Raw genomic sequence first — 13454 nt, 5'->3', positions numbered from 1 at the left:
TACCTACCTGAGGTACTATAGACCGGTCCAAGGAGGGTCGGGTCGACTTGCATGGGTTGGTTGGCGTTATTAGGGAGTCGGGATACTTAGGTACAGAGGACTTAGTTGGGGTTGATGGCCGAAGTGAATAATACCTAGTGGACCCTGGTTCAATGCCTGCTCGCTGTCTCATCACAGCTCCAGCCCGCAGGTAATTCAGCGAGGCATCTTGGCGATGAGTTGAGCCGCCGGTGTTTGAGCCGCCGACCGACCGGAGGAACCGGGACCGGTCCGGGGCCAAGACGGGCCGGGGTGGGTCCAACAAGAGGCCAAGCTATGCCCCACATCCCGATGCCAAGAATGATCTAGCGACGGAGCAGATAAGATAAGGCCCCTTGTTGCCTGGACGTCATTGTTCCCTGCCAAAAACAACAGAAGGTCCATTCATGTGATCGGTCGCCACGTTCTGTTGACATCCAAACATCTCCGACAACGACGGCGTCGGTGCTGCCGGGGTGGTCGTTGCTGCCTGCTTCAATCCACTGATCCAAATCAAACGAAGTTTCTATAAAAACAATACGAAATTTGTTTTTTCTCGTCAGTCCTCCTTTTCAACGACCATCCTAGCCGAGCGACACGTTTGTTTACCGACTTCCCGCCTGCCACCATCCACCCACTCTGTTGGGTCTTGATTCGGGCCGCAGCCGCGGCGGGCACTCCCGACACCAGACCTTCCGTCCCACTGTAACCTTACCCAACAGACCATCCACCCACTGCCATGCCGCAATCACTTGCCGAGTACCTCGTAGAAAACGAGCCCGCATTCCGCAAGTGAGTAGCTAGCCCGGCGCCTGGCTCGAATATGACGAGCCTACCTTACCTCGCTGACACGTCCAGGAATCTAATCCCCGGCCTCTATTCCGAGTTTCACAAGCAACGCACGGAAAATCCAGATCGATATGAACTCTACATGTCAGCGTGGCGCAAGGCCCTGGCACGAATCGTGTCCTCGGGCCTTGCTCCCGCCGCGAAAGGCCAGGCCCCGAGCCTGTTTGTCCTTCACTCGGGCGAGCAACTGGTGCGGGCGCTCGAGTACAGACAGCACGGCCAGCCATTGGCCTTGGGGGCCGTGATCCAAGAAGCTTTGGCGGCCAAGGACTTGATTCCCCTGCGTGAGTTCCTCGATGCGAAACAGAGCGTTTACCACCGGTCATGGTCCGTATGGAACCTCGCCTCGTGGACCATGAAGCAGCTCGGCGTGGCCGATTATTTGAAGAGGGATACCCTGCCTCCAGGAGACTTTGTCGTGTTGGCGAATGTCGAGGAGGCAGGCCGGACGTTTTCCGAGCGCTCCAAAGAAGCCACGGGCGCTGGCACTCGCTTCGAGCGCGCCTTCACCAAAGCCCACTTCCTCCGCACGTTCAACAACCTCTTGGTCGAGGGCAAGCAGCTGTCCGACACGGACGCCGAGGTCCTCCTCCGCTTCCTCGCCCGCGACAAGGGCGCCATTGCTTACGACGGCTCCACCATCCGCATCAAATCCCCCGAACCCACCGCCGAGGAAGAACCCCCCGAGATCACACTCGAAGACTCCTCCATGGCGCAGATCAAAGAGCTCCTCGCCAACCTGACCCACCAAGCCTCCCTCCTGACCGACCGCATCGCCCAGCTGACCGAGCAGGCCGCGCAGGCCGCGCGCAAGCAGAACCGCACCGCCGCGCTCGCGGCGCTCCGCTCACGCAAGCTCGCCGAAGCGACCCTCGCCCGCCGCCTGGCCGCCGCGAACCAGCTCGAAGAGGTCGCTGCCAGCCTGGAGCACGCGTGCGACAATGCGCGCCTCGCGCGCGCCATGGAGCAGTCGGCGGCCGCGCTCGAGAGCCTGCACGCGCGCACGGGCGGCGTGGAGAGGGTGGAGAAGGTGGTGGAGAACTTGCGCGAGCAGATGGCGGCCGTGGATGAGGTGGCGTCCATCTTGGCGGAGTCGGCTGGCACGGTGGTGGTGGATGAGGGGGAGATTGATGAGGAGTTGGAGGCCATGGTGGCGGAGGAGAAGAAGAGGAGGGAGCAGGAGGAGGAGAGGAAGAGGGAGGAGGAGGTGCAGAGGAAGTTGGCGCTCGCGGGGGAGGTGCCGGGTACGGCTCCGGTGCCGGCTGCGGAGAAGAGAGAGGGGGAGAAAGATGCCGGCGAGAAGCAGCAGCTGAGCGAAGCTGAGGAGTTGATGAGTAGGCTGTCCCTGAAGGAGGAGCGTCCCGGCCGAGAGGCTGCGTGATGATGAGGTGTTTGTGTTTGTTTCTTCCGTTTTGTCGGGTTGATGCTAATATATGGTTTTTATGGACATAGTGCATACGTGAGCGAGCCGGAGAAATGGATTTTTGTGCTTGGGACAACGGAGGTAGCAGTTGTTCGGTGAGTACCGGTGTTTTTTAAACGTCGGTTGGGTTGAATATAATACCATTTTTGAGCCAATGCTTGATCTCATGCTCGTTGACGGCAGACTTGCTTTCTACGAAGCGTTGGGCGTATGGACAGGTCCAGTGACATCCGTGGTGTATGCCGAGTCGGCTACAAGGTGTTGACATAATGCCGAGCACAGCAGCGGCAGTGACAGCGGCAGTGATAGTGACAGCGTGATCAGGCTTCATGTTTACCCATCTCCGATTTTGATGGAAGCCTAGATAAATGATCGAAGGTCGTCAAATGGCAAGCATAGTTGACAAGTTGCAACCTGAAACCCGAATCCTGCGTGAGAGCATCTGCTTTGCCGCCGACGTGCGTTCAGCTATCCATCGCGGGTTGGTCATGAAAGTCAAAGCTTTGGCTGTTTGAGGGGGGGAAAAGGCCCGAGATTGCTGCACATCGAGAGTCCCCTTCCCGGCTTTGTCTTAATTGACCTGCACGCCACCCTCAAAGTTTGTCCACAGCTTCGGGGACGCTGCCGAGAAGGCATCTGGTAGTTTTCATATACGAGAGGTGGTGCCAGAACCAAACTAACAAAACGGCCCCCAACACAAGGACGAACGGAACCACACGCGAAACGTCATCGCCGCATGGACACCGCCAGCTCCAGCGGCACGGTACCGGCGGTTCAGGGTCGTGGTTATTAATTGACGTGGAGATAAGGCGGAAAGGATGGTCGGTAGTCCCTACATAGGTAGGTCCTAACAGGTGGAGAGATGAGGTGCCGGAGGTATAATATGGTACACCATACGTATGAAATCTCCCGTGGATACGGCCCTTGAAGCCGTCCTGCGCCGAAACCTAGTTGTCGAAGCCCTGGATCGATTGATGGTTATCTCAACCCGAACATAATAGGCTCGACGACGCGACGGTCTAGCCTCACAAACGCACGACCACTATGGCTAGCCCTACGACAACTGCACCCCAGCCCGTCGACACAGCTTTGCCCAGCGAAGCCCGGACGCGCCGCCTCATCACTTCGTTTCCTTACAAGCCCCTTACTACGTACCATCGGCGCCCCTGGGACTGTACCGGCATTTACATGGAAGAAAACCCGCCGCTGCTCGTTATCGACAACAAAAGCTCCTGTCTGCCAGACAACTTCGCCGGTTCCACGGACGACTCTCGGTCGTTTTTCTTCTCTCCAGGATACCAGTGTCCCGAAGGCTACTGGACTGCGTGCCGCCGCACGGCATCTTCCCTCACCACCATCACCTGCTGCCCGATATTGAACACGGACATTGCGTTGACCTGCCAGCCAGATCCGATGCTGATGGGCGGGATATTGGCATCCTATTTCTGCACGTGGCAGGCGCCGGCATTTGGTACCCCGGTCACCATCACCCATTCGGATACCCTGGGCAAGACCTCGACCTTCACGAAGCACATCGGTTCTACCGAAGGACTCAACGCGTATGGCGTGCGCATGGTGTATCGGATTGAGGAGGTTCCGAAGCGCCTGTCCACGGCTGTCAGTACGGCAGCAATGCCAACGGCCACACCGACCATGACCACGACAGGCATGGAAACCAGCATTGACAACAACGACGCCGACAACGGCGACGCAGCATCGTCTCTGTCAACCGGCCTCTCGACCGGCATGAAAATCGCCATCGGCGTCTCCACTTCGCTATGTGTCCTCACAGTCATCTTGGTCGGCTTCTTCCTGTGGAGATGGCGACGACAGAAGCAGCGAGAGCAACTTACAAGCACGGCTCCAAATACCCCGGGACCCTCAGCGGCAGAGTTGCCCGAAAACCCGGCCACGTACTATTACTACTACTACTATCTGGGGCCGGCGGAGTTGAAGCCTCCGCAGGAGTTGCCGAGTACGCGGGAGGCTGCGGAGTTGCCAAACTAGGGGTACCTAGGTAGGTAGGCTGGACAAGGTCGACTCTTTGCAAAGGATGGCTTGTCATCAGGTAAATGATGGTGATGATGATGATGATGATGATGGGAGAGAGGGTTCCGGATGGAACGAGATGGGGATGAGAATCGAATTGTCAACAGATCCTGTTAATGTAATGAAGGAAGATACCCAATCCCCCAGGCGTGGCACTTATTGGCCTGTTAATCAATCTGCCTCTCAATAATGGCACTATAAAATGATGATTCCCTCAGCTGACTCAGCGTCGCTCCAGTGTTCAAGGAAAAATGGGTAAGATATTTAGGTCCTTGGGGCTATCCTCCTGGAGAACCACCACAAGCCCGCTGACATCACAGCTCTTGGAGCAGTCTCCCTAGGTGGAGTGCTCGGATATCCACGGCAACCGGGAGTCTCCGTCGCAACGCATGGTATCGTGGAAAGTTCCGCTATGGGAAGAAAAGATCCCACGGCGATGATAAAACCGTTGCACAGCAGGAGCTCCGGCCGTCGTTTTAATCGACCTCCATCGGCCAGCTGCAGCACTTGGCCGGTCTCCTTCATCGCAAGTTCCGTTCCCGGTCAGTGTTAGTGGTTATGTGTTGATCATGGCGAAAGGCACTCCCGGCGGGCAAGTGAATATGTGCTCAACCGCCGTGGTGTAATGTCCAGACTGTTAAACGTCGAGCAGGTAGGCGAAGACCCCTGAATCGAGGTAAAATGAGGATGGCGCACATAGGCGAGGAAGGTTTTAAGGGCGTCCATTCCACAAGAGCCTCGCCCCTGAGCCTTTGATTCATCAAGGTTTGAACTACACACAATCCTATCGTCTCACAAGCTCGATACACAAACTGTTGTCCGAGTCCACCGTGTGCCTGGGAAATCTCTGTGTCGCGTTGGTTATTCAAAAGAGCCTTAGCGTATTACCTCCCCATTTATCCATCTATACAACCAGACTGGTTAGCCTCGACAATGACGGACACCACGAGCCACACCCCAAACCCCGGTCTCAGGATCTCCTTTCCCTTCAACCCCCTGACGACAACTTTCACCCGAGACAGCAAATGCGGAGCCGTCACCATCTCCGTCTCCGACAAGATCGAGTTCTACATCATCGACCTGCGAGAAGAGGGACAGAACTGTCTGCCCCCACCCTCCCTCCAACCGAATTTTCTCCCCCGGGTTGGCATGTCCCGAAGGCTACTGGACGGCATGTCAAGACAACGACGGCGTCGCCTCCATCACCACTGTCGTGTGCTGTCCGACGTACAACTCCGACATCACGCTCACGTGCGAGACAAGCGACAAGAACATCCACGACATGGAGACCGACGCTGTGATAGATTTGTGCTTCTGGACCGCGGGGGAAACGACGGCGTTGACCGCTGTGACTTGGGAGGCCGGGTCGACCTTCGTGGTCGACTTTTACGAGCCCGACATCGTGAGGGCGGAAGGTGTCTACATGGTCTATCAAAGCAGCGACCTGAATGGTGGATCTGGAGCAGAAACGACAACGACATCGGAAGCATCCCCGGGCCATGACTCAGCAGCCAGTGACACGGCAACTAGCAGTAGCACCTCAGAAGCGCCACCCTCATCTCCCCCCACTTCAGGCCTTACCCCAGCGGAATTGGCCATGGCCATCGTCGGACCGATCATTCTTCTCGCGCTCCTCCTGGCAACCATCTATTTCTGGCGAAAATCCCGGAAACTCTAAAAAACGACTTCAACCACCCCCAGCAGCACCATCCAAGATCCCAGGCAAGCCTGATTCAAAACAACGACCAATGAGCGCCATACCTGACGCCGCCGCACTGCCGTGTGAGCCCTCCTCCATCAACCATGAACCTGTCGAGCTGCCGGCAACACAATGCACGAGGGAAAGTCATGACGGGTCCAGCTTGAGGATCAGCATGTCTCCACAGGAGCTGCCCAGCACGTTGTCGGCGGCAGAGCTGCCAGCCTAGTCAGCAGTGATCAATCGGAACGGGACAGATATCTCAAGGACATCGAATTCTCCAGATTCAGGAGGTGATTCCTCGCCATGATACGTGCCGAAAGACCCGTGGTTCCAAACGAAGTAACAAACTGAGGAGAGGTCAGATGGAAAGGGGGTTAATGGATGGGTATCTGTCTGGATGGATGTCTAATGTATTCATGAATAAACATCACAATCCTCAAACTCTGCTAGCCTCTTGCCCTCCGACCCCGAATCCCAAAGGCGAGCCTGGCGGCCCGGGCTGACTCGACGGTGGCACCGTTAGATCCACCACATCAACATTTTGTGACGGCGCTGTTGGCGCGCTCTCAGCATCAACTCCCCCACTAGGCCCCGCTGAACCTCCACTACTACTAGCCTCCCCAGACGCAGACGGGGCAGCCTCCTTTGGCTGCGACGTCTTCTGCCGCGAGCTCTTGGCCTTGGCAATCAAATCTTTGAACGAGGACTGATGCTTGGCAGCCCAGGCGGCGCCGTCGAAGTCTTTGTCCTTGATCTGGGCGCCGATGGCGGCGGACCGCGTGTTTGTTGGGGCGCGGGACCCTTGAGTGCGCTCCCAAGCCTCGAGGTCCTGCAATAGTTCGGAGCGCTTCTTGGGACGAGCCGAGTCGCAATTGGCGTTCCAAAGCGTGACCCACTCGCGGTGGCGGTTCTCGAGCATCTGGCGTGTGCCGGCGGTCGAGAGGCCCAGCTCCTGGAGCTTTTTGCGAAGAGCCGAGTCCTTGAGCATGGAATAGGCGAGGGCTGGGAGCCGCTCGGGCGGTTTTGTCGGTGTTGGAGACGCTGGGGCGTTGAAGAAGAAAGAACCTTTATTCGGTGCGGAGGTGGATTGCGGCTTTTGGGGCTGCGGGGATCCGGGACAGGACCGGTCGATGTGTCGATCAACCTGCCAGGGCTTCATGCGAGCCCAGCATATTGGACAAGCCACGAGGCCGTCATCTAGTGGATTGTCAATCAGCAGAATGCTTTGTTTCGTCTGAAGAATATCACATACTTGGCTCTGGTTCTGGCCCTGGATCAGGTTCGGGTTTATATTCTTCCGTCTCGTCTTCATCGGATGCTTCGATCTCGTCGCGCATGGCAGCTGCAGTGGCCTGCAGGGCCTTTGCCTTGCTGGCTCTCGTCGTCATCCTGGGCCTCTTGGTGTCTTGACCACTCGCAGACGGGTCTTCTAGGTCTTCCGCTTTCCTCTTAGGTGACCTTGGCGCATGGGCAGTGGCCGATGCAGCGGCTGCATTTCGGGCGAAGCGCAATATGGCATCGCGCGACTTGACAAAGGCCTCGACTGCCTCGCGGAGGGCCCAGTTACCTCGCAATTTGGACTCTTGGTCGGAGGCACGACAAAGCGGACACTTCCCGTCCACGGACAAACACCGGCGAACGCATACGGAGCAGAAGGTGTGGTTGCAAGACGTGATCATCGGGGTGTTATAGAAGTCCTTGCACACATGGCACCGGAGAGCCTGCTCGACCTGTTCGAGCCCGGCGAGGGGCGTGCCGATCCAATCGGTCGAGTCGGGAACGTCGAAGGCATCGCTGGTAAAGGCGTCCATGTTGGAAGTAAGGTAATTAGGGCACGATGTCGTCGATTCGTGTGCGGGTTAGAGGTATGGAGTATATCGGCGAGGCGTCGTCTCAAAAGGGCGTAGAAACAGGCATGCTTCGAAATGGAAGGAAAACGAAAAAAAAAAAAAATTGCAGATTGCTTTTGTCTAAGGAGGTGACTTTATGCCTAGCAGTACCTTAACAAGTTTCCTGGTTGAGATGAAGTTGAGTGCAGTGAGAGAAAGTGGTGTTGGACTTGACCGGTGGTTGTTGCCGACATTGAATCTCAAAATGGAAACGCGACTTCCTGCTCAAGACGCGACACCCTTGCCCGTTTCCTGTCATTGAGGAAGTGACGACACTGCCGCCAGCCAGCTGGCTGGTGCCTGCCTGTGGGCTCGGCTGTAACGGAACCCGGCGTCTCGGAGATCGACGCACGTGACTTGGCGTCCGTTTGACCTCTCCGTCTTGGGCAAGATCGAGACCCCACCAGCAGCTCCATCAACGCTTTTCCATTTCGGGACACAATCAAAACAAAAGCCCGACCAATCCGCGAGCCCCATGCGTCACAGCACACAACTTCTCGCCCTGGCTTCACAACTCCGCGACCGACTCTTTCCCCAACCCACGTCTCGACACCTCTGAGATTCATCGTTTTCTCGCCAATTCGCCGCGTTGCCATGTCATCCTGACCAACTCGCTCGACTTACTTCCTTTCGAACTTCACTCCTTTTACCCTTCTCCTCGCGTCCCCGCGCCCTTTGTTTACTTTTTTCCCGTTCCTCCGATCCCACGACACCAACGCCCACCATGGCGATGCGAGGAGGCCCGCGTCTCCAGGTCGGCTCGGCCGCCTGGATTGCTGAAGAGAGGAATGCAGCCTTGACCATTGCGCAGTCCGAGCTCGAGGAGTTCTCCTTCTCGGCGCGTAATGAGATTGAATGGCTGAACGAACATATGGCCGAGATCTTCTCCGAGAACCAGATGTGCGTCTCGTCCAATTCTGCCTTCACCCACGCGTCACTGACATGTTGGCTGCACAGGAACGTCGCCGAGCTCTTCAAGACTCCAGGAAAGCTCCGCGGAAAGACGCCGCGCACCGTGAGGAAAGGTGGTGACCTGGGCGTTCGCGTGGTACGTCGCCGTCGGATCTCTGATCGTGACGCGTCGCACACTGACTCTCCCCGCCAGCCGCTCTCCAATGTCTTCTCTGCCACCCCCAAGGGTGCTCCCAACCCGTTCGCCATGCAAAACGCCCCCCAGACGCGAAGCCCCAGGATACAGGTGGCCGAGGACAAGCCGAATGCTTCCACTGAACAGCCCGCCCAGAATGAAGTCCCAGCCCAACCAGCCGTCGTGCGCCCTCCGCACCATGTGGAGCCGCGTCCACACAACTCCCTCGCCGATTCAGGTTACCACGGCAGCCAGTCCCAGGATACGATGCCTTTTGAGCATGTCGACAAGGATATCGACATGCTGCGCAGCCCGCGCGACGCGCTCAACTCAGATTCCGGCCTCCCACTATCAGATGAACCTGCTCCAGCCAGGCGGCCATCGGCTTCTTCTATCGACAACATCCCTTCAACAGTCGACAAACAGCCCAATCGGACTGCGCAGGATGAGGATGGCGCTGCGACGCCCTCATCCCCCGCTCCTGCTAGCAGCAGTCCTTTTGCCACCCGGACCAGGCTGCCTGTCCTGACCGCTCGGTCGCCCTCCCCGAAGTCATCATCTCCCCTCAGGCATTCCCCCGTCAAGACTTCTTCTCCACTGAAGTCGTCTGTGATGCTGGCACAGGACGACGACGCGAAGGGCTTCCCAAAGCCGACCGAGGACCTCCATTATCCGCGGGAGCCTCAGCCGACGGAGATCGACGATATGGATGTGGATGAAGCTCAGTCTCCCTCCGAGGCATCCAGCCCCATTCGCCCCCTGGTGCGGAAGAGCAGCATCAACTTTCCCACCCTTCCGCCGCGTGACCAGCCGGCATCCAAAAAGAGCCTCGGGGGATCTCGCGTCTCGAGGACAAGCCATCTCGATTTCCGCCAGAGTTATTTCAGTCGACCAACAGGAGGCAAGAGCCTCGGGAATACGATGCGTCACGAGAGCTCGGATGACCACGACGAGATGGATGTTGATGACGAGAGGATGGAGGAGGAGGATGCTGCTGTTCACAGCAAGACGTACACCCAGCGACTCCAGGACCAGATCAGCATGCTCGGTCAAGGCCAGTCCATGGGATCGAGGTCTTCCAAATCGTTGGCCAGCACGCTCCCTCCCCAAAGCGCACCGGCATCCCAGACGAAGCCGCTGGCTGAACCGGCACCGGAGTCCAAGAAGCCGACACCGCCGGCGAAAACTGTTGCTGCTCCTGGCGCATTCCCCGCTGACGACGATGATGACTGGCTGGAGCCTCCCCAAACCACCAAGGCCCCGTCACAAGGTCATCGTGCCGAGAAAGTGTCCGCCGCGCCAGACAACCGGCCCCAGACGGCGCGTGGAGACAGCCGGCCAGGCTCTCCCAGCAAGTCTGAATGGACGCCGAGGCATGCTAAGGCCGTGTCGGTGCCTGTGTTCCCGACGCTTGCACAGCTTGATGCCGAGGCGGGCGACAACCAGCTGAAGAAGACCATCTCCGCGGAGAGCGCCGCCTTGTCCACGGTGGCAGAGGACGAATTCGCCTCTCCTGCGAAGTCGCCGACACGGTCCTTCCGCGAAGGGCCGCTCAAGCAGGTCAAGAACAAGCTCACGTCCCTGCTGAAGGGGTCGAAAGGCTTCATTGCCAGCAGCGCAGCCGTCAGTGCTGAGAGCAAATCCTCCATGCTGCAATCTCCGGCACCCACAAAGCCGAGCCAGCACCCTGAGGCGTCGGTTGAATCCTTCAAGACGGCCGATAACGTCATGTATCCGGATCTGTCCCAGCATGCGGCGCTCACCATTGCTCCGCCCAGCCCTGTGAGGAATAACAATACGCGTAGGACGCGGGCCTCTGCGGAGCGCGAGAGGCAGGAACGCGAGCGGGAAGAGCGGGAGCGCGAGAAGGAACAGAGGGAGGCCAAGCAGCTCGCGGAGCAGATGGACAAGCTGGAGAAAGCCCGTGAGAAGGAACGCGAGAAGGCTCACGTGTTTGGCAAGGAGCAAGAGAAGGTGGCGGCCATGGAGAAGCAGATTGCGGCTCAGAAGGACCATGAGCCCGCGACGCAGTCGTTCAAGACGCCTGCTCCTGCGCCAAAGAACCGGCCAAGGAGTCCCACAAGGATGGTCAGGCCAACTCCTGGCACCGTTAAGGCTCCGGCAGACGCGGATGATGGTGATGCCGAGATGGCCGAGGCCACGACTTCGGTTCCCCCACAGTCGATCCCCCGTCCTGCGACAGCCTCCTCGATCAGGACCCAGAAGAGGCCCATTAAGCCTACCAAGGAGGCGATCACGAAACCGAAGCAGGCCCCAACCCTCATCCGCGTCAACACCACCAGCGCGCAGCAGACTCAGATGCATCCCTCGAACGCTGTTCTTTCTGCCACTCTGCACGACACTCTGGGCCAGCCGCCTAATTCGGCCAGGCAGCCCAATTCCAAGGCCAGCCAGGCGTCTCTCCACGGCAAGTCATCGGTGCAGAGCTTCAAGAGCTCGGTGTCGTCGACAGCTCGTCCCAAGGCTTTGGATCAGGCGGCCAAGCGCAAGGAGCAGGAGGCCCGTGAGGCGGAGCGCAAGCGTAATGCCAAGCTCGAGATAGAGCGCAAACGCGCTGCTCAGGAAGAAGAGCGCAAGCTGGAGCAGCAGCGGAAACTCGAGGAGGAGCGCAAGCGGGAGGAGGAACGTAAGAGGGAGGAGGAGCGCAGGAAGGAAGAAGAGCGCAAGGCCGCCCAGCGCAAGGCTGCCATCGAGAGGGCCAAGCAAACCAAGGCTCCTCCGCCGGCAGCCCGGCCAGCTCCGAATGCTCCGCCAGAGTACGCCCTGGCCGAGAAGTCGGTGCCACCCGTCCGGCCACCGTCGCGTCTTGGGTCCATTGCCCACCAAGACAGGTTGGTCAACACGGTCTTGTCGTCCAGCACCGCTGCCAAGGCCAATACGAAGCGGCCGCTGCAGCAGGATGCTGGGGAGGAAAGTTCGCGGGCCCAGCAACAGTACTCGCAACAACAGCGGGCGTATTCCGGCAAAGATGGCAAGCGCATGCGCATGAGCGAGGAGTTCGACGAGGACCTCGACATGATCGACACCCACACGCCGCACATCAAGGGCCAGCCCGTGCGGCCCTCTCAGGGGTTCAAGAAGGTATGCAAGCTTCCCAAGCTGCAGGTTCAGCGGACACAGCTGACACGTGTTGCACAGGACATTCCCACCAAATCGATCTATGGCAGCAGCACATACAGCAACCCCCCGCCGAGCGCAACCAAGGATCTCTTCAAGGCGACCGTCACCGCCCAGCACAACGCCAGCAACCAATCGCGCGCGCCGCACGACATGTCGCACTTTGCCAAGGGCGCCATCCCGTTCGCGTCCAACCCTGGTCAGGCCGGGCCGCCGGCAAGCCACCACTACCCGCCGCACAAGACGCCCGCCCGGCCTATCGGTGGCGGGATTCCCAAATCCTCGGCCGCCAAAGCCCCGCCTTCGTCCGCGGCGCGCTCGTCCCCGCGCTTCCCCAACGGCGAACACATCGAGCTGCCCGACATCCAAACCGACGATGAGGACTACAGCGACGAAGACTCGGGCGCGCACGGACCCATCGCGCCGTGGGCCGACTCGCCGGCGCTCAAGGCGGCGCTGCTGGCGCAGGAGCGCGTGGATCCCATGCAGGTGTTTGGCCCGCCGGCGCCGCTCAACATGGAGGAGGTGTTTAGCAAGACCAAGGAGCGGTGGAGCAAGTTCCGGGCGCGCACGAGCAGCGCCAACTGGAGCGGCGCGGACAGGTTGACGGAGGAGGATATCCGGAAGGATATGGCGGCGAGGGATCGGATGAGGAGGGAAGGCGGGTGGAGTTATGAGTTGAGTCGGGAGATTAGCTAAATTTTGGGAGGAGTTGGTGTGTTGGTTTGATTGTTTGAGTTTGGTTTGGTTGTTTTTGTCTGTTTTGTTGGAGTACGGTATGCGGTGGGTAACAATCGGGGTGTTATGCTACTACTCGCTGGGATAGACGGGTTCCTGGGAGGTTTGTTGGTTGGCAGATTGGCTTTTGGGTTTCATGGGAGCAGGCGTGTGTTGTATTCTGTCATTGTTAGCATTCGAGGCATTGCTTTGACACTGGTTGTTTGATTGAGTTTATGTGAGCAAAGAATGAGGAATAAAGTCACCTCATGCTCCTGTCCAGAAAATCTGTCTTCTGGTCTTCTGGTCTGTGTTTTCTGGTCTGACATAAGTATTGTGTTCTCTTCCTCACCATCAGGCCTCTCTCTCTACCCCTCCCTCCAGCAACGATGGAAAACCAAGCTCATCCTCCGCCGCAGGCACCTGGCCTGCCTAACTTGCCCAACAGCTATCCTGTCGACATCATAGCTCACAACATCACCATTTTACATGGGACACCCGCCAAGGTCAGCGTTTTGGTGCGACTGAGCCAGCCGTCACGGCCAACCCTCGTATGCCTTTTCGTGGTTCCCCCGGGCGTCA

General features: G+C 58.4%; 5 protein-coding genes across 5 annotated transcripts; 4 read left to right on the top strand and 1 right to left on the bottom strand.

The window, feature by feature from the left end:
* Positions 1–757: 757 nt before the first annotated feature.
* VTJ04DRAFT_5625 (uncharacterized protein) lies at positions 758–2248 on the top strand (the record flags this gene model as incomplete). The annotated part of the gene is made up of 2 exons (XM_069363760.1): positions 758–810; positions 877–2248. The coding sequence occupies 2 exons, from the start codon at positions 758–760 to the stop codon at positions 2246–2248; spliced, it is 1425 nt and encodes a 474-aa protein (XP_069220574.1).
* Positions 2249–3334: 1086 nt separating this feature from the next.
* On the top strand, positions 3335–4297 carry VTJ04DRAFT_5624 (uncharacterized protein; the record flags this gene model as incomplete). Its single annotated transcript, XM_069363759.1, has 1 exon — positions 3335–4297. One exon carries the CDS (start codon positions 3335–3337, stop codon positions 4295–4297), a length of 963 nt encoding a protein of 320 aa, XP_069220573.1.
* A 975-nt stretch (positions 4298–5272) lies between these two features.
* VTJ04DRAFT_5623 (uncharacterized protein) lies at positions 5273–6017 on the top strand (the record flags this gene model as incomplete). Its single annotated transcript, XM_069363758.1, has 2 exons — positions 5273–5441; positions 5500–6017. 2 exons carry the CDS (start codon positions 5273–5275, stop codon positions 6015–6017), a joined length of 687 nt encoding a protein of 228 aa, XP_069220572.1.
* Positions 6018–6477: 460 nt separating this feature from the next.
* VTJ04DRAFT_5622 (uncharacterized protein) lies at positions 6478–7852 on the bottom strand (the record flags this gene model as incomplete). The annotated part of the gene is made up of 2 exons (XM_069363757.1): positions 6478–7238; positions 7294–7852. 2 exons carry the CDS (start codon positions 7850–7852, stop codon positions 6478–6480), a joined length of 1320 nt encoding a protein of 439 aa, XP_069220571.1.
* An 802-nt stretch (positions 7853–8654) lies between these two features.
* On the top strand, positions 8655–12854 carry VTJ04DRAFT_5621 (uncharacterized protein; the record flags this gene model as incomplete). Its single annotated transcript, XM_069363756.1, has 4 exons — positions 8655–8830; positions 8888–8978; positions 9036–12119; positions 12177–12854. The coding sequence occupies 4 exons, from the start codon at positions 8655–8657 to the stop codon at positions 12852–12854; spliced, it is 4029 nt and encodes a 1342-aa protein (XP_069220570.1).
* Between the last annotated feature and the right edge of the window lie 600 nt (positions 12855–13454).

Source organism: Mycothermus thermophilus (genome assembly GCF_041956435.1).
Source record: "Mycothermus thermophilus strain CBS 625.91 unplaced genomic scaffold VTJ04scaffold_3, whole genome shotgun sequence".
Taxonomy (NCBI): Eukaryota; Fungi; Ascomycota; class Sordariomycetes; order Sordariales; family Chaetomiaceae; genus Mycothermus; species Mycothermus thermophilus.
This window is presented reverse-complemented; position numbering and strand designations above follow the sequence as displayed.